The sequence below is a fragment of the Melopsittacus undulatus genome, chromosome 5 (genome assembly GCF_012275295.1).
Source record: "Melopsittacus undulatus isolate bMelUnd1 chromosome 5, bMelUnd1.mat.Z, whole genome shotgun sequence".
NCBI classification, from domain to species: Eukaryota; Metazoa; Chordata; class Aves; order Psittaciformes; family Psittaculidae; genus Melopsittacus; species Melopsittacus undulatus.
In genome coordinates, this window is record NC_047531.1 from 75,834,320 (window position 1) to 75,855,310 (window position 20,991).

The 20,991-nt window shown below is 38.9% G+C and overlaps 1 protein-coding gene across 1 annotated transcript in view; it reads right to left on the reverse strand.

The window, feature by feature from the left end:
• Positions 1-20,991, reverse strand: part of VWF (von Willebrand factor) — a 131,688-nt gene that overhangs the window by 52,050 nt on the left and 58,647 nt on the right. The window contains exons 21-30 of the mRNA XM_034063101.1: positions 20,608-20,742; positions 17,472-17,618; positions 16,683-16,823; positions 15,101-15,220; positions 14,355-14,511; positions 13,634-13,792; positions 12,413-12,548; positions 8,345-9,684; positions 7,447-7,566; positions 6,068-6,211 (exon numbers count right to left, since the gene is read on the reverse strand). Coding sequence (XP_033918992.1) covers positions 6,068-6,211; positions 7,447-7,566; positions 8,345-9,684; positions 12,413-12,548; positions 13,634-13,792; positions 14,355-14,511; positions 15,101-15,220; positions 16,683-16,823; positions 17,472-17,618; positions 20,608-20,742 — 2,599 coding nt within the window. The remainder of the gene's footprint in view (positions 1-6,067; positions 6,212-7,446; positions 7,567-8,344; positions 9,685-12,412; positions 12,549-13,633; positions 13,793-14,354; positions 14,512-15,100; positions 15,221-16,682; positions 16,824-17,471; positions 17,619-20,607; positions 20,743-20,991) is intronic.

Below are 20,991 nucleotides of genomic sequence, written 5' to 3' on the forward strand. Positions count from 1 at the left end.
TAGGATCAAATGAAAACTTTTGTCCTGCTAGAGGGATTGAGAAAGTCACCATCCCAAGCTGGAAGATGTCTCTTCTCACCTGTTTGCCTCTACGTCCCACGAGGGAGAGAAATAACAAACTACTCAGAAGTCATAAGAAAAAAATATGGACTGCTGGTAAAGTGACCAGCGTGAACTGAAACAGTAATCTGCCATTTTCATACCAACCAAAGCAATCTGAAATGTTTACACTGAAATAAATATCACCAAGCATAGCATAAGGCTACATAAGACCAAAAGAGAATGCACAGCATCTTGGACATAATTAAACTAGCTTTAAAATGACCAGGTCTGAGCCACACAGGCTTCAGCTTTTATGAGACCACCTTGTGTCTTGTACATCCCTCCAGCAGCTGACATCTGGGCCACTGCTGCTGTTGGCTCCACTACAGCTTGCTCTGACTTTTCTATATACATTGCAAACACATCTCTGGCTGCATTACTGCCATAGCAAGCTGCTGGCAGAAGGAAGGGTCCACTTCTCCAGGAACCAAAGTATCTTGCTTTCAGTCATCCTGGCCCTTCCCTCAGCTCACTAAAGGCTGAATGCACATCTCTTCCCATAGAAAGAAGGCAGAGCAAGTGTGCAGCACTGAGGTGTCAGGAGACTGGGGCTGGGCCTTTCTGCAGTAGCTAGCTCTTAAACCTGTTTAGCTGTATGGGACCACACCATCAACTATTCATTTCAGTGATGGACCCTAGAGAAAATCAAAACACTAATAGAAAAATACCCTAAATCCTGCTCCATAAAACAACAAAACAATTATTTTTTGTCTAAAGAAAATCTGACAGTGGCCAAAACATCCTTTGCTAGCACTGACAAGGAGTATCATATAGCCCCAGTGAAGTGAACGGGAGGCTTGCCATAGGCTTTAAGGGTTACATGTCTTCAAGGATTTTCTTTTTGTGTGCTTGTTAACTGAGGTGCGGACAAGCAGCCAACATGTTCCCACATACTGAACACGGGAGTAAATTATATTAGTCTCATGTGTTATTGTTACAAAAGGTTTCTGTTTCTTGAGTATACAATGTACTATCAAAAAAGGAAAAAAAGCAACAAATGAGCTTTGGAAGCAGAACGATTTCTATACTCATAAGTTCTTAAGGCATTAGACATACAGCCCATGAGAAATCAAGATGGAAGTCTCAAAGCCAAGATCCTTCACTGCATACAGGAGAATAACAGAGCTAAGAGCAGAGTGACACATGATAAAAGAAATCTATTCCCAAAGGCAGTGGATGTAATGGGGAATGCATGTCTGGTTACCTGCCCTGACCTCCTGCCCCCTCTTCTACTGCCTACTAACATGTTACATTTATGCTGGTTCCTAGCAGGTATAGCAGCCACAATTTCATACATGTGCACACATGCACTTCCCAAATTTTAACATCTAAACATTTATCTGGATAACTGAACAAACTGGCCAGTTTGCAGAAGTACCGAGCCCCCAGCCAGCCTTTCAGCTCACTCAGTAGAGCACGTTTTCTGGTCACTGGGCATATCCAGGGAAAAAATACAAATAAATAAAAAGATAAAACAAAAAACCATTGATCTATATTGGCTGCTTTAGAAAAGCTATCACAGCACATCACCTTCTCCCCAGCTTTCCATACTCTTAGTACTAGTGGAAGTCAGGAATGTATCTTTCAGTGCTGATACACTCCTGACTACATTACAGAGTAAAAAACAGAAGTCATGTTTGGAATATCATTAAAGCAAACCAATAGAAGATATCCTACAAAAATTAGGGGTTTGGGGGGAATGGAAAGGGATGACATTACTGCACAGTCTTCTCCTGTCAGCTAAGGCTATGGACTTGTGATGCTGAACTTCTGACGGTCAGAAAAGCCTTTGCAAGAAACTTACTCTGGTTGACTTGAACAATATTATTTAATAAGGGCTAATTAACTGAATAATTATTTTTTTTAATCACCTGATCCACATTCAAGCCAAACTCATATTCTGTAGTAATATTTCAGAACGGTTTGTGTAAGAGGTTCCTGCACGGACTGAAAGCTGATTAAATAGACATAAACAAGCTTTAAGGACAAAAGACAATCTGTTGAGTAGAGTTGGAGGTGTTTAGTGTCAGCCTACAGGGAATTACACTATATTCTGCCTTATTGAGTAATTCCATTAATGATTTGGATTAAGGAGGGAAAATGTGTAAAAAGGCACACTAATCCGAATCACAGATATTAGACTGGGAGCAATTATAAACACCATCGAAAGAACTGAAAGAGCACAAGGTGCTCTAGAAGTGTTTGAAATACACCCAAGAAACTGAAGTTGAAAAAGTTTCACCCCAAGATAAGCCAATCTGAAGGAAGCTAAACCAACACACAGACATTTAACGATTTTGTGGGTGCCTCAGGGAAAGCAGAAACTTCCTAAAAGCAACCTTTGCAACTATTTTCTTTAATTTTGTCTGAAATGAGGAACAAAATGTAAAGCCCCCATGAGGGTCTGTGGAGTTGTGACAGACAGGGGATTCCAGTTAGACGGAGGTTCCTGCCGGGAACTTGTGAAGTGGCCTCAGTGGTTTCACTAACACTTCTGCAATATCTTGACCAAAAAAGACACAATACATCCTAATCACCCACAAGTACTGAAAGCTGCCTGGGAAAGAAGAGAAAGCACTTGAAGCAGTATAGGAAAAGTCAACACTACCTCAACTGTTGATAGTCCAGAGGGCATCTACTCAACCAAGGAATTTCCTAATCAGGAACAACCCTCCATGATGATAATACTGTACCTGGTTTTTTACATCTTATTTTGACTTGAAGTTGACATTTTGGCTCAGTATTGACTTGACATTGAATTGTTTTTTTTGAACTGTAAATAGCAGATTATTTTAATTTTTAAACAAATTAGCTATTGCAAACTGATTCCACAAATCAATGCTTTAAACAGCCAATTCTTAGCACATTAATAATCTGGCATTAACATGTGCAATTAACGGAATAGCTAACTCTTCATGAGCAGCACAGATTTGTCAGTCCAACAGCCTACCAATGTTGAAAGGATCAGGCTACAAGGTCACAAACTGCCTCCCCTTCTTTTCTGACACTGCAGTTCACAAATCCTGAATTTCTCTTACCATGACCAAGACCATATTCAAATGACAAACCTTGTAAGAAATTAACTAAAAATACAAGCAAGCAAACAAAACCACCTCCCAGGATAGTGAATTAAAAGAGAAGTGAAGAGACTAGTAGGCACCCAAAGCTGGCTTCAGAAAGAAGCTGACACCATCAATTCAGAAACAGCAGTGGGGGACCAAGTGAAGTAGTCAGTTCTGTCTCTCAGTGGATGGGAGGGAGAATGCTCTGTGAAGGCCTTATAGCAGCCGTCCAGTACCTAAAGAGAGCCTGCAAGAATGTAAAATGTAAGAGAGGAACTTTTTACAAGAGCATGTAGCGGTAGGACAAGGTGTAATGGCTTTAAACCGAAAGAGGGGAGATTTAGATTAGATATAAGAAAGAAATTCTTCACTATGAGGAACAGGTTGCCCAGAGAAGCTGTATCTGCCCCATCCCTGGCAGTGTTGGATGGGGCTTTGAGCAACCTGGTCCAGTGGAAGGTGCTCCCCTTGGCAGGGGGTTGGAACTGGATGATCTTTAAGGTCCATCCCAACCCAAACCATTATGTTTTATTCATTCTATGATATTACTACAGGGATTGCTCAGCATGCTCCCCATGACTCTCCTAAATACCCATGAATGTTGAACAGAGGCATGTTTATGCAATTATCAGTTCTCTTGCATAGATCACACTTTTAGATGGATGAAGGTTTACATAGTCAGCTCTTGCTTGCAGTTGGGTTTTTGTTTGTTTGTTTGTTTTTCTTTTGTTTCTCAGTTATTTCTTTGGTAAAGTCATACACAGTTTCATGATGTCTAAATATTCCCAGAGCTGCTTCTCAATAGGTCACTTGAGCCATAATTTGCCTGATGTTATTTTATTGCATAAGCATGGGAAAGCTTTGTGGTGTAAACTGCTCTTTTGTTCTGCCTATGCCCTACAATAGTCTAGTTTTTCATTATTTCTTACTAATAAAATGTACCTCTCTCCTGGAGTTTCCTTACGGTTAAATGAAAGAGAACATTTATACAGTAAGCCTTTTACAGCACTGGCAACAGTGCCTACAGTAGTTCTCTGCACATACAGCTTTTTTGACCAAAATAAGATGATTTGGATCAGCAAAGACTGAATAAGGATCACATAGGATTGTGTTTCTACCATAGGGAAACTAATGCAAATGAGAAGAGACAGCGCTGGTCTGATAGTAACAATATTTTTGATAGATAAATCCTGATCAAGTCCTCCATATGTTAGAAAAGATTACCAAAGCTACTTAGGGAACTGCAACATCCAGACTGAGCCATCCACACTTTTTAAGCAGCCTCTGCATTTCCAGAAGCCAGAGCACAGACAGAAAGACAAGAATGACCATGTGTTTCCCATGGATGCTGAGTCTCCTACACAGTCAGCCGAATTCATGCACATTACAAGGCACAGGACAGGACCACAGTGACTTATTTTCATTACTTCATTTGGGAGGAACTACTTTTACTCTATTCCATTTTGGTTCATTATATCACATCCCTCATTGTGGTCTCTGAGCATTTTCCAATGAGACATAAACAAATCACTAACGAGTATGTCATGTGGCTGCCTCTCCCATTTCATTTCCCAAAGGCCATGTTTTCTTTGTTTATCCTGTAGTTCAGCGTAGCTTACTATACACATTAAATGGAAGGCTTCATGAAACTTATCTATTTGTATGTAACAATTTATCCCACAACGAGCCTATAGAAGTCTCATCAGCCATCTGGTATTTTTATTTCTCCAGGCTGAGAAAGCAATCATGGCTAATCCTCCTGCGAACTATGGAAGTCAGGTTTTATTTCTCACTTTTCTGTACCAATAACTCTTTACAGTCTGAAGTAGGCCAAAGACCCTAAAAATCTGTGTACTCCTCAACTCTTATAGGACCCTAATGCTAGGTGGCTGCCAGAGCACATGTAGTTCCAGTACAGAAGAACAAAATTCTCAGGATATCTGATGAAAGATCAGATATGCTGTAGGAGAATAATTCTTTGCTGAACCCTACAACTGATACCTGTGTGTGTACTGAATTTCCACAGACCAGTGGGAATTCTGTGTTATGTTTTAGGACATGAAAATTGAAGTGGGCATGTTTTTCAGAATGCAGTTGTCTGGAACAAAAGATGATGTTTCACAAGTAGCTTTTCAGCTAAGGTGCCGCCTTAGGTGATCCTTGCTTCCTGGCACCATCCCTAACCTTGGGAACAGCACAGCAACTTGGGTGAGGAAACTGAACCACCCGGAATATAACTCCTGTTTTCCTAAGTTGTTTTTCAATCAGATGGGTTACAGTGGCTCAGAACAGAGTAACAAACACCTGACAGTAGCAGCTACTGAAGTTAGAATAAGCAGTTGCACTGCTAAATGTCTAATTAATAGCTGGTGAAAGGTTAATGATCAAAATCTTCACTTCTTAATTATATCTTGCTTGCTTAAAAGATAATTAATGCAAATCCTGAGAACTACTTCAAGGCAAAAAAGAAACTGGTCGTCTTCTTTCCAAAGTACGTTAAGATAAAGTCGAATTTAAGTAACCTGCAGATACAGTTTAATAAGAGAAAATTGAAACTTTACAGAATGTACATTTCTTGGTAAATATATGAGTGAACTAAAAAAAACCCTGAGTCCTACTACAGAACACTACCACTGCGTTATCCCTGGAGACATTCAAGGCCAGGCTGGATGTAGTTCTGGGCAACCTGATGTAGCAGAAGATGTCCCTGACCATTGTAGGGTGTTAGACTAGATGACCTTTGAAGGTTCCTTTCAACCCAAATCATTCTATGGTTCTTTGATTCTAGGAGTAGCACTGACATAAACTGGTGACTGGGTCCAGGCTATATTGAGTATTGCCGTGTTTTGGTTGGGTTTTCTTTTTCCTCTTGTTTAAACATCAACATCCACATAATCGCTCACCTAGTCTGGTAGGACCTTGCTCCCTTTGTTGAATTGACTGCACCATTTCTACAAGCTTTTTAGTCTCTTGAGGCACATTCCATGAAATTTCTAGATTATTTTCCCTGGCATACTGGAGAACTGACACATGAATCGAAGTATTGCCTGAAACAGAAAGCAAGAAATACACATTTTAAGCAGTGCATATGAATGTCTTAAAATAAATAAAAAGGATACACTATGGTTGTGTTCTACATTAAGCACAACTAGATAGTGATTTTCCATCAGAATGTGAAAGCTGCAGTTTCAATCAGAAGATCAAAACCGAATTATTTCCAGGTGAGAAAAATATGCAATACTGCTGGAAACAGCTTGTTTTCTGTCAGAAATTAGCATGTGATATTTTACCTCAGGTCAACTTGACCATGACTGGAGAATTTCAATTTATTTAAATAATATTATGAGATATTATATTACAGTAATATATATTATTAATATAATACATGATATATAATGTATAATATCCAAATATTATTCCTTTTCCATTTTAAAATTGTCTAAACACCTTTTTTTTAATGTGCATGTTGTTTTGCAAGAACAGTAGTTTGATGCCCCATTTGTCTGATTGGCCTAGTTCTCCAGACAACTACATTTCATGCAAATTTCCCTCTGTGCTGAACAACCTAACTAAAGGTGTACATCCCATCAGTACATACTCTGCAAGCAAGTCTAGCACTACCAGAAAGCACCTGTCATCAGACATAAGTCAAGAAATAAAGCTCAAAAAGTCATTTCCAGCATCCTACGTTAGCCAAAAAGGGCTGGTCAGAACCAGAAATGCCAGTTCTAAAGACTAAAACCTTGCAGTGGGACCAACCCTGAACAAAAAACCCTCTGAAATATCCATTTTAACATGAACCAGAACTGAACTTGAACTATTATTCACATTTCTGTCAAACCTAATCCAGAACTGAACCAAAACCAATCACATATTTTTGCTTTTCTGCCACACAAAATGGTTCAGCTTAATCTCCGTGCTGTGACAAGGACCTCTTTGCCTGTTTGACACACACACTTCTTATGTCCAGTACAGTATAAACAGAAGCTATTGTAAGAGCTGCTGTCTGAGCTATTTCTTGTCACACAGTTTCCCAAATTAGATATCAAACCTCTATTCACCTGACCCAGGACAGCTTGGTTTAGGAGGAAACTGAACTGTGTCTGAATCAAAAACTTTACCAGCCTGATTTCTGCAATAAAAACTTTTTTTTTTGAGGAATTGGAATGAGTAATTTAAAAATAAAGAATTAAGAAAACTGATACTGAGATGCTGTTTTTTCCTGTATAAGCAAAGAACACAAAATATCTTCATGTGTTTGACTTAAAAGACAGACACATACTCATGTCAGTACTTTCAATAAATGCACTTATAAAGTTTTTCATTTCCTCAAACTCTGATGCTCCAATATTGGAACTTCCATCCAGAAGAAACATGACATCTATTGGTTTGTTACACAACTCTGAAAAGGAGGAAGAAGAAAAAAAATGTTATTTATACATGATGACCACAAGTAGCATCTGCTAATCTATTGGTAGGAGCAGAAAGAGGAGAAAGGGCATTTTCGGAAAACAAAGCAAATAATGACCAATTGAAACAATAAGTGATGCCCCTTCAATGAAAACTTTGAGATATTATATTCAGTGGGATGCATGGGTATTTCACTTCCTGCTTTTCTAATAATGCTATTTTACTCTCAGTGGACTAAACCAAAAGCAAGAAGAAACCTGACAAAAGAAAACTACAACCCAACAGCAGCAACAACAACAAAACTCCAGCAACAGACAAACCAAATCACAAAATACCACCAACCTCCCAAATCCTCCCTCCCCTGCCACCCACCACCCCCCCCCAAATAAAAAAAAACTAACACAAAAATAATAAAGTCTCTTGGGGAAAGAGAAAGTATAATTTTAACTTTCTTGAGACACACAGATAAGAGCAACTTTTTTTCTTCTGTCACCCTCCAACCAATCTGAAAGCTACTGTACTTTACTGACAAATGGAGCTAAGGACTTCTGCGCCTACAGAAGGCTGGCTGCAGGTCTTTGCTTGGTACTGCTGAACTGGGGCAGCATCCTCTGCCCCCACTGAGGATAAATGGTCCATCCTTGGCATTTGGACAAAAATATATCAAATAAGATATGGGAAACTTTCACATTTCACTGATGTGAGAGGGAAGTGGAAGAGACAGGACAGAGGAAAGAGTAAATTACACAAAAAATACATCCAAACTTTACCTGGAAGGTCTGTCCAAGCTTTACGAGAGCAGCATGACTGCAGCACTAATTCAGGCGCTTCTTCAATAAGTGTGTTATAACTATGCAAGATAATGGGATTATTAGGCTGACTGATCTTTCTGAGCTCTTGGATATTTGCATTGGGGATTATGCCTATGGGAATAACATTTATGCTCCCAGGAGGTCGTGTGATAACATCAGTGGAAGGACTGGATGACACCATATATACTAAGTGAGGAACATCTTGCCTGCCCCCATTCACTGCCGTAAATGTGTGTTTGGAAATATAATCAAGGGCATTCCCAGTGTTGGTAGCCCTGCCTCCTTGGTAGGGTATGCTCCTCACCTTCTCAAGAATACTTTCTTTTGACTGTATTTCCCTAAAGGAATACTCCAGAGTGACAGAATCTGAATACTGCATGACTGTGACATGAATATCTTCCTGTCCCACATTCATTTCTGTGATCACCTTCTCAAGGAACTTCTTGACAATATTGAAATTCTCCTTCCCTACATTGTCAGATCCTTCCACAATAAAAGCTATATCCAGCCTTTTGCGAGTGGGCTTTTCTGAAAGGGGTGGTGGTGCTGTAAGTCCCCAGGGGGGAAATAAAACACTGGATATGGGTGGAGTGGATGTAGCCTGCAACAGAGAACTTTCTTCAGGTCCAAGATCACACAGACGATCAATGAGGAGACCCCTATTATCCATTAGCTCTAACACATTATTCAGTAGGAAGGCTCTATTATCTGGTGACTGCTTTTCAATGAACCTGATTTGCTCCACACTGACATGTGGTCCAATCCCTACAGGTATTACTGTGATTTTTTTATTCTTCAAAACTGGGAGAATGCTGCGGAGTTTTCCTGAAGACTTGCTTGCTATAAATAGCACTGCAATTCTGGCAGCATTGGTTCTTTCTGCTTTTCCAAATACATGAAACACAATGTATTTAAGGACTTCAGCAGCATTAGATGCTTCATCACCTGTGTATTTTATGTTTTGGACAATTTTTCTCATCTGGGACTGTGGTTTGATGTCTTTAAGGCCAAGATAGATTGTGGGGCCAGCCCTGTACACTAGAATTGACACTCGGATTTTCTTCTGGGAGATGTGGAGTTTCTTCATCATGCCAGTTATGAAAGTCTTCAGCTGTTCAAAGTCCTCCTCTGACAGTTTATTGGAACCATCCACGAGGAAGGCCAAGTCCATCATCTTGCTGCAAGAGTATTCACTGGGTGGCAGTTCAATGTCCTCCTCTGGAGTAGGTGTTGTCAGTGTTAGGGTGTCTTTCACTGGCTCACAGGACACACACGTTAAGTTCTTCCCTTCACACAGACTACAAAAATCAACAAATTTAACTGTAAAAAAACAATCCTTGTAATAATACATCACCCAGATATAATTAAAGAATGTGCATACAGAAACAGTTAAATATCTCAAAAACACAAAACCAAAACATGATGTGATCAAAGTGAATTCAATGTGAAAGAATGGTCTAGTGTGATGCTTCCCTGACCATGGCAGGAGGGTTGGAACTAGATGATATTAAGGTCCTTCCCATTGATTCCATGATTTTTTATCCTCTTCCATTTCCCCACAGCTCCCAACATGGTACTGTACAGCTAAACCCTATATATATTCACGTACGTTTGTTGAGATCCAGGAAACATGACAAACTATGATGTGTTTGTCAGAGGAAACTGTCTTTACAATAGCCTTTGGCAGAATATTTAAAATCTGCGCCTGGAAATTGCCTGGAAATCCATTGAGCTTTGGCAACAGGCCACTGGTTGACTGAACTGGCAGATCCAGTTTGCTTCACTAGCAAGCAAAACGCAAGGCAAACTGGAGGCAGCTAACACCAAGTAAACTTCTGGAGTAGGAAAGATGCTTTTAGATGTGATAGGACTTAGCAGACATCATGAAGAGGCTAAGCTTACCTAGATTTTAACTGTACTGAAAATAAAAGCAACCTTTTGTCTACCTCTAAGGTGCTCTACATTCTTTTTCTTTCTCCTAACTTGATTTTGTTTTGGATAGACCTTTGGCACATGTTCATCCTCCATTTTTTTATGTCTGCATTATCTTCCTTTTATTTACTGTGTTCCCTTTTCTCATATTAAATGACACATTTCATCCATAGCTGTTATCTCTTTTATAGTCCTACATCTTTCCCCACCATTTCTACTCACCTCCATTAGCACATTTTTCTCTTCCCCTTTCCATCTCAGCTCCCATTGTTCTTTTCCCTCATCATCTGCTTTTTCCACTATTCATTCTTCCTTCTGCACTGCCATGAGATTTTTCACCTCTGTCACCCTTCACCTTTTAGGAACTTATTTATAATTCATCTCTTTATATCTCCAGTAAAGCTTTAACACTTCTGCTTTTCTAATTCCTGGTTGCGAGATTCTCTTTACTTCACTTGTCAGAGCAAAGAACATGACTGTAATTATGCACAGGGTGGTACAGACTCAGTCAATACATTTTCCTTGTCTTACTGGAAAGGCCAAGAAACAGAATAGGAAAAGTTTATGAAAGAGCAAAGACTAAAAGAAATGCTTGTTTTCACTGCCACAGAAACCCATGATGAACCAACTAAATAAGACAATACTGGGAGAAGATAGCATTTTCCAGGACAAGACTGGTAACATGGCAGCTTAGTCTCAGTTCCCTTAGTTTAAGCATTATGTTTTTTTAAAGCTGCTGCTAGTGTCTTCCTAATTGAAGAATACACAGCTACTTTTGGCATTAATATCTAGCAAATGCAGATTTATTATTTTAATCCAATATGAATAAGCCTCTTCTAGTTTTCAATTTCCTTTGGATATTTGCTATAAAATTCATTTTTGTGCAATATTTTCTATTGTTTGTACAGATGGTGTAGGCATCTAAATTAGGTGACAGCTATGCAAAAGGATGTTTCCCTAGTGAGGTAAGCTTTCCTAATGTTCTGAAATCGTTTGTGAGCTGTGGCCAGTGTATCAACATTTAAGATAAATTATTATTAAGGATTACAAAAATTAGGGAACAGAGACTCATTTATGAAGACTTTTTTTTTGACCTTTTGATGGAATTCAAGGCGCTCTGCGTATACTGTTCAAAAAAATAATAAAAAATTAATTGATTAGCCTAATAGTCTCATGCCTGGGTTTACAGCACAGACTTACATTAGACCCGGCAAGAAGCCAGGAATTCCATGCCCATCCACAGCTTCTGAGAGGTTCAGAGCACTTGGAGCTAAGGTGATAGCCTGGGCTAAATAGCTGCTGCAGTTTTACAATTCAGTTACTTTTAAATATGGTCAAATTACAAGAATGGAAAACTCTCTTGTCTTCAGTGTTAGAAATTATTATCCATCATATATCCATCAAGGGTCTAGACATCCAAAAACTAAAAAACTTTCAAATACTACAGGCCATGGCATAATATACCACTGGGAAGTTAACAGAATGAAAACTGGTCTCTGCCACATTGCAGCCTATGGCCCTCATTCTGCATGGTGCACAGCATGTGCATCCTGTCATTAATTTCATCATATTTGGAAATGTATCCATGTAGTATCAGGCCATGGAATATCATCTTAACATCTTGGGGAAAATGTTTTTCCAATAACAGCACACAATTCCAACTGCTAAAAGTCTCAGCGAGTGCTAGGCTGAGTGCACATTCAGATCTTGTGCTATACCTAAGATTTTTTTTAGTACTGGCAAAAGGAAAGAGTCTGATGGCTTTACTGATGTTGAATCAGACCTCACACAAAAAGAAGTGGAACATCTGAAGCCAGCAGGGCCACCTACACATGGGGAAAAGCCTTTTCTGAAAGGATTTTATGAATTTCACTTGCTTAAATTCAGCTGACATTCTGTAATCCCTACAGTCACTGAAATACTTCATCTTCAGATTTTATGTGAAGGAATATTGACATAAAAGATGGTTTCCAAGCTTCACCTTCAATGGTATATTTAAAGTTACATCCAGAAACTTATTCATGTGGATGTGATTCATGTCTCCCTCTTCATCCTACTACAGGCACGCTATTTGACTGAATAAGTTTATCATACCAAGACTGACAGTGCTGTGGATCATCGCTGTTCAAAACTATTCTCTTTCCATGCAGGATCTTAACACCTCCAACTGCACACATGGGGCATTCTTCTGGACTGACACAATCCAGGGACAGTTCATCAAGTATTTTCCCTGTTTCAAAATAGCACAGTAATATAAAAGATGCCAATATTAATCTATTGTGAAACTAATCATTGCATTTATCCTGCTATGAAAAAAAAAAAACCTAAACTGCAAAAGCCAGTACCATTCCTAAGGTGAATGTATTTCTAGAATAAAGCATTGACGATAACAGGGGGAAATGACATTTTCCTTTTTACATGGATATTATTTATTTCTCCCAGTATTCCCTACCTCCCTCTGATCCCTCTGATCAGACATACCAGGGCCTAGAATAGCTATTCTGGGTCTTAAAATACCTTCTTTCTTCACCTTCCTATCTTCTCACTTTGCCTTTAGGAGCTATTTATTCATCTGCTTATCTTTTACTCTTTCCCTTAATGCCTTTCCTCTCCCTGCCCCATATTTCCCGTATTTTTTAATTTCCTTTTCCCTTTTTCCTAATCAACAGCTTACTGATTAAAAACAATTGTTTCTACAAGACAGTTGCTGGGAACAGTTATGCTGAAAGATCAGGCTCTCAGGAGGATGGCTGCTGGGCACTCTCAGGAGCATTAGAGCCTTGTGGGTAGTAAGCAGGTCAAGGCAATGGGTTTCCACCACTACAGCAGTTGTTCTGAAGCAGGGCATTTTATGAGTGTCCAGCACAAATTCATACCCTACTTGAAGCACATAGTCAACAACCTCTGTTGCTACGCAGCCCCTAATTTTCCTAAGGTCCTTTCTTACCACCTTATTCCCATCCTCTCTTGTTCTTGCTAGTAGTGTTTCATTCTTTTCCTTTAGGCACCTTTTCATGTCCTCCACCTACGGTGCTCATTTCACAACTGAAAACCAGAATGCCTAACCGCCTTTCTCTTGTGCAGTAAGAAATTGTAGTGAAAACGCATCAGTAAGCCTGTTAAGGAATTAACTGCTACATGCAAATCTTTTGCAATGTCCAGCCTTACAAATCTGTGAATATTTCTGGACTGCAATGCTTTCATGCAATAGGAACACTTAGAGGGTTAAAAAAACCCAACAGCAACAAAACTCTATAGCAATACCTACAATTAGGAAGAGCTTAGCAGAAAAAGGTAAATAACTGCTTAACCTACCTGCAGGACAGTGTACATGACATCCTTCCACACACTGCAAAGGGCACTCCAAAGGCTGTGGGTGCTGGCATGTTATAGGACAAGCAGGTCCACAGCTATTATATCGCCATTCACATTGATAATCTAATTCTTGTTTATTCAGATCCTCGCAGCTTTGTGCTATGCAGTAAAAGAATCAGAGGCAAAAAAAAAAAAAAAAAATCAGACTATTCACTATGCCACTCGGAACTATGATGACTTGGTGTAAAGTGGACCACATATACCTAGAAAATGAAAGATCTCTATCTTTGAATAAGAATATATGTTTCTTACCACAGCATCATCTCTTTTTCACATAGTAAAATACTAGCTCTAGACCAGAGTTTATGGTTTTGATAAAAACACTTGCAAAAAATAAGCTTTAAGCTTTAATTTGTATGTGTTACATATATATTATAGAAACCTATTCTTTCTCTAGATTTGTTTGTACTCACAGACTACTATATCTCCTAATTGAGGAAATGGTTTGATTTTTCCAGGTACGGCTCTGAACACAAACAGAAAAAGCAGTGGAAATGTCAGTGTGAGCTGCTAACCCAGTACTCTTAAAAGTGAACTTCTCTGGACATCAGTGGGAGCAGAGCAGGATGAGAACAGTCTATCTGAGCCAACAGGTTACTGATTAAAAACTTGAACCTTTTCACCAAATTCTTCCTCATTACTTCCTCATTTGTGTACTTACGGCACAAAGCTGGTGATCTCCAGTGGACAGTAACACCTTTTTGCGCACAGACATGTGCATAGGCTGCTATAGTGTCACAGAAGCAAGCACAATCCCCAACAGATTCACAAGCACAAGTGTCATACATGCAAATATCTATGTAGGGCTCAGGATTCACCTATGAAAGAGAAATACAGGGTCAGTACACTCAGTGATTCCTTCATCTCCTTGTAGACATATTTTCCCATTCAGATGGTTTGGCTGCGGCATTTCCCAAGAGCCACATAAACCAGATCTTTCGACTGATGTCAGCAAGGACTCACACTGGGTTATGTTCTCAAGGTTGCTACAGACATTGCAGTTTATTGTCCCTTCACATTCCCCATATGGAGTGATTTCATATGTTTTTGGGCTCTGTCCCCATACCCTCTTGTGCAGCAGATTAGGTAGAATGAAGCCTGAATGGCATTACATTAGCTCAGATCCCTCTCCCCTCAAACCTTAACTCTTGTGCTTGACATGACAGTCTGTAGGTTTTAGAATAAAATTTCCCTCAAGCAAAAGTTATTCTATAGCTTACTACTAGGTGATACCCTGCGTTTTCTCTTGAAGCATTAGCTACAGGACAGGGTCAGAGATGAGGATGCCACTTAGTTGGCCTCCTCCAAGTCCTGTCAGCACAACCATGCTTTTCCCCTCAGCTGTAATCAGTGTCAGCACAGATCACTGCAGATTAAAGAATATTAAACACATGACACGATACTCACAAGTCTTTTGCATTCTTCAAAGAGGTCCCCAGACAAAATGCTGCATGATGTTTCTACCATCACCTGCTTCACTACGTTTCCATCACACAGTGGAGACATTGAGGTCTGCTCCCGGTTGGGCTTAATATTGTGAGAAAAAGTACACAGTGCATTAGCCTTTCCTCCACAACTCTTCAAATTGAAGTAGAGACTCACTACCACTAGACAATTTTCATGGCAAAATAAATTGTTTCCCTGAGAATGTTTCAACCTGTTGTATGACAGGCACAAATCCTGCCATGGCAGAATATAGAATTGAGCAGGTCACCTACTACATTTTCTCCAGCTCTTACTTGTTAAGACAACAGTTTTAACATTGACATTTTGATGACAGGAAGTGTCACTGAAAAATGATCATTCACAGCTCTATAGAAGGCCCACGAGACTCACAAATATAATCAGTCTTCAGCAGACAATACCCAAGGCCGGTGCTGAAAAAGAATGGCTTAGTAGTCTCCTCCTCTCCCATTTAATTTATCTACTAACAAGAAGCACTAGTATTGACATGTTATTTATCACAGAGACAGTCTGCTGGCTCTGTCTTGTGCCTATTACATTAAAATAAGCTGCTCCCTCTCAGTTATACTCTATGGTATCACTCCTCATTTTTGCTACTTCTTCTGTACTCCAATCAAGTCATATCAAAAAAGTGACACTCAGCAAGATAATACTGTGACTAGGTAAAGTAACCTAAAACGTTTCAGGTGATCAAAAATAAATGCTTCATTTTATTTTCTTATAATTTAAATCTTGTAAAGAAAGATCTAAAAAAGGCCTTTTCCCCCACCCCATGAAAATTTAGATGAATTTTCAAGAGAAAGTTTTCAGCCTCAAAGCATCATCTGAACAAAATGCTTAATTCTACAAATGCCAGAACAAGTTGTCTTTCAGTTGTTTCACTTTTTGGTTTGGAAATACTTTTGGCCATAATTATTTGCCAGCTCAAGACAAATTTATTATTCAATTTTGTTCTTTCAAAATTCTGTATTTGGAAAAGAGGAAAAGGGCAATAAATTCTTGCATTCCCTCCTGTATCTTGTTTTTTCTCTTCAAGCCTCTCCAACCTAAAAATAGTAACTGAGTGCTCTTCAAAAAAGACTGAGAAACATATAGAAAGAAATTAACCTGCACATTCAGTTGTTCATACTGAATTTGAAATACTAAGATTTAGGATATAGAATTTTGGATAGGGAATTAAGAAATTCTTATCTGAACTCCCCATCTGAAAATTACAGCTGTTTTTTCAGATTAAGCTCTAAAATGAGATTTCCAGTTATACCTGGATTTCAACCATCTGGGCTGGCAAACTCTATGAACACCTTCTACTGTACATATTTAACATTCATCTGAAGCCAGGCTGCACAGAAGCCTTAAATAAGTTAATTGATCTTTTATCAGATTTCAAGAAATAATATTATTTGGAAAAAAAGATGGAGGAAGGAATTAATTTCTATTTTTCTTTTATCCTTTCAAACCTCTATGCCCGCTCTTGAGTGATATTGTAACCCGTATTAATTAGTTTTCACAGCTCATTCACAATCACCTTTTCAACATCAGCACAGTACGGATTAACTTTCCAAGAATTCCCAAAGTCAACTGGATCTACTTCAAGGTGTTCATTGCTGCTGGTCAAATCATTGTTTTGGATTCCATCAAAATTTCCACACAGACCACACACTTGATCCTTGCAGGGAAAGAAACACAAAATACATAAATCTTATGTCTGCAGATTGGCTTAGGGTTTTGTTAAGAAGTCTTTTTAGCCCAGTGGTTTAATGGCACAAGGCTTAAAAACTGAAATATCCCTGACCTTGCCAAGTTCACTAAAATAGACATAGTCTCTCACAGAGAATGTTTAGCTCATATTCCCATTCTGCTTAGCAGAAAGTAGGACCATACTGTCTCCAAGGTCTCCAGGAAACAAGATGACAACTGTGACCAGCAGTGCCCATTGGCACTATTTGAAATATATGTCCCTACAATCCCATTTTATTTCTGGAGATGACTATCTCATTACCATAACTGCTAAATCTGGCTCCTTATACTGCTCTTGAATACAGAAGAAATCACTAAAGGCATACTTCTGAAGTACCACAGCATTCATCCTTTCTGTCATAGCTCATCTCCAATGACCTAGGATTTACTCCTTACAGCTGAACTACTGAAAATGTAAGCAATCCTTATGGTATTACCAAAAATTGTCTTCATTTTCAAGCAAGTGTCTAATACTCCATGGAAATCTATCAGCACGTCTGCATTAAAAAAAAATGCTCTTCCCCAGAGATAGAGTAAGTGCATTCTTTAGTGAGAACAAGAAGCAAAAACCACTTACTTTAAAAGTGCCTTTTAAGATAACTGAGACTCCCATGGCCAGATCCCAGGTCACACTGATGCTTTTGCCCAGTAAAATGATGTAATAACGGCCAGACTTCATGACTTCTAAATCATTTTCGTCTTTAGGAGGTACCTTGATGTTTACCTGAATAGGAAAAGCACATTGTGCTATCAACTGTGTCTTTAATTACTATTTCATATAGGTCACTTTCCCAGTGGGATACGTGTTAACATAGGTTAACAGCTACTTTCAAACATGCTGTTCTCCATAGAACAGGTATTTCCCATACAATATACAGATGTTCCAGAGCACTTGCAAAACTGTAGGCAAGGTATTGCTAAAACACTGATTACTGGCTTGTCTCTACACTCTCCACTGCTGTGGATAAATTATTGCCTTAAAAACAACACTTCTGAACAGAAAATTGGGAGACAAATACAGTATTCCATTTTCATCACATTTCTCTTAATTTTGAATTTGGCAATGTCCCTTCTGCAGCCAGAGTATAACATACTTGCCACAAATGCTGACACAAAACAATGACTGCTAAACAGATAGAGGGCTGATAAAGAAGACAGGATATACAAAATTAATGATCAGTTTAGTATTCAGTCAATGGCTCACTGAAAAAAATATGTTTTATTTTTATTTCAGCTTTTTAGGAAGCTAACAATTTTGTGCTCCTAAGGCAGGAAAAGACAGAAGGGCTGGCTAGGTTTAAGTTCAATGTGAACTGGGAGAATCACATACACCAGTGGTCTCTGAAGGACCAGATCCTGATTCTGAAGGATTTTCTTCCAAAACACCTACACCAATAGGAAAAATCCTGAGAGATTGCTTTTGGTATCTCTTTATTTTTCCATCACTTTCACTTCCCCTGTGTGCCTCTTTCTCTTTCCATCTGGCTGCAAATTCAAGGCATCCAGCTCCTAAGAAGTTAAGAGATTAATTTAAAATGCTTTCTTTCACACCATAATCCCCTTTCAGTGGGAAATCTAATAGGATTATTAACTACATTTGGAGAGAAAGGTCTGGCTTGGCTGTTGCTTTAAGCACCATTAATTCATGAACTGAAAACTGCTTAATCGTGAAAGAGGCAGATGAAACTTTCAATCAGCACAAATAGTGAGTAAAGCAAGGAAGAAAGAGGAGCCCACAAACCATTTACCCACTTCCTAGCTTGAGGGTAAGAGATTTCTTTTTTCCACTATTCTTTCTTGCTCCATTCAGTAAAAGCTTATTTCTTTTCACCTCTGGGTTATTATCAGAAAGTTTTATCTCCAGAGATGATAGTTCACATCCTCAAAGGATCTTCTAAAGAGGGCCTACAATGCCTTAAGGGAATAATATGTTAAAAGATATTTTAGGAACTGGAAACTTTTTCATATTCTCTTATGCCAAACATATTAGTATCTGGCCACACTGGTTACTTAAATTCTCCATAGTCTCTGTCTATTCAAACTCGGGAAAAAAAAAAAAAAACAGAGAACAAAACTGTGCTGGGAGATTGACCTAACTTACAATATTTCTGTATTTATGAAGGTTCTTTGCCCAACCATGAGGTCATAAACTCTTGACCTTACAAACTGGCAGATCTATTTATTTCAGAAAAGTAAAAACGAATTCACGAGATTTTTTCTTTATATGGCAAGCCAGAACCATAATAGGCAAATATTTCAATTAAGCCCCCATTTACTTAAAACTAGAAGCCACTTTGAAAATAATATCATCTTAAAACTTGAACTATCCTGCTTTGGAATATTTTAGGGGCAAGAAGACTCGATTCTCCTGCTTGCTTCTTGTAGAAAAAAGAGTGTAGGAAGTCATCACTGAGTGAGAAATTGCCTAAGAGTCTTCATATGAGTTGTTTTACCTTCATCTCTCCTTCAGTTGTTGTTCTTTCTGTGAAAACCTGCTCTAGATATTATTACTTTGAGCCTTAAACTCTAGGAAGAAAGCTAAAAGTTCAGTCTCACGATACAAGCCTAGCTCCTAGAAGGTTACACTCTCCTAGGAACCAGACACCCTCTGTTGCTGGAATTGCTGGATGCCTCATCACCTCCTGTCTTTTCTGGCCCTTCTTTAGGTGTCCAAAATGAATTACAGCTTTTCTAAAAATCTGCCACCTAAAGAAGCTTTCTTGGCTCTATGGAATGATCCCTGCACTTCCATTCATCCTCACCCAGGTAGGGGACTATTTAGCAGTAGAAATAAAGAGCTGGGCAATCAATATATCTTCTGTTCAGTTCTCCAGCAACCAAAAGCCTACATGGATCATGCACTGTCAAGATGCACTGCACAGACACTAGTAATGATAGTCACATTTTACATCTCCTGTCAAGTATCAGTGCATAGCAACCACAGGCAAGTTTGCAGGCTAGCCCAAACCTGGTACAGCTTTGTGAACCCAAAACAAGGCAAATGTAGCCTGGTTTCACCTTGTACTGGGGACATTTTTGTAAATCTCTGGTCTAGATGCCAGTTCAAATCACAGTGTTTCTGAAAACTGAGCAACTGAAACACTATAATCCACTGTAGCTGCGCACTGTTTGAACACACAGTCTTAATTGCTACAGGTCTCAAGGCTTTGCCCTGTGGAAAGCTTGTTTCCTGCCATGGAGGGACATGGGATGTAGAAGTGACTCTTGGTCAATTCTTCAGTGTTTGTTGGTAGGAAAAGGGGAAAAAAAAGAAGAATCCAGTCATCTAGATTTTTCATCTGACAATTTAACAAAGGAAAGGATAGTTGTATTTGCTTCTGCAGCATCAACTTGTTTGAAATTACTTTTGTCCAGTGTGCTCAGTCCTGCAGATGGCTAAATTAGATCTGAAAGATTTACTAGTTATAGGACAGTCACTTCTGAGCTCTTCCTTGCACTTAATGTAGATTGAAATAGAGATCAGGCTCCCATGTTTAGAAAGGGCATTCCTCACATGAGTTTGCATGGAACAGCATTCTTATCTGGTATCAAGCAGAAATATCAAAATGGTATTTCTGGGAACAAAATGGACAATTGTAATTCTGCTGATCAAGAAGCACTGAGCATGAGCTTATTCATGCTGATCTTACTAAACAACTTGAAATTATTTTCACAAAAAAAAAAGGAAATAAAGAGAACAGAAGTATACATACATTTCCATTAAGCAACTCTATTTCCCCACTTCCATACAGAATGATAACCCTTTTGGTGCACTTTTCTCCAGTGAAGCCACAGCCTTCGTTTGAAATGAGTATCCGGAATGTTCCAGAGACATCCTTGCAGAAATCCTATCAGATGAAAATAAAGGAAGGAAATGGTAATGTGGGACTTTTGGAAAAAAAAACAAAAAAAAAAAAAAAAAAACAACCAGATCTATGGAGAAAAAGGAAGTCTCAAATAATACTCTGTGTAATCTGTGGCAAGCAGGACATGCATTGGCATGCCAACTGCTCCTACATTAACTTATTTTGTGCTTAGTGTTGATATTCATACGGTCCACCCCTTAAAGAATGAGGTATCCTCTGCCAGTGACTCTC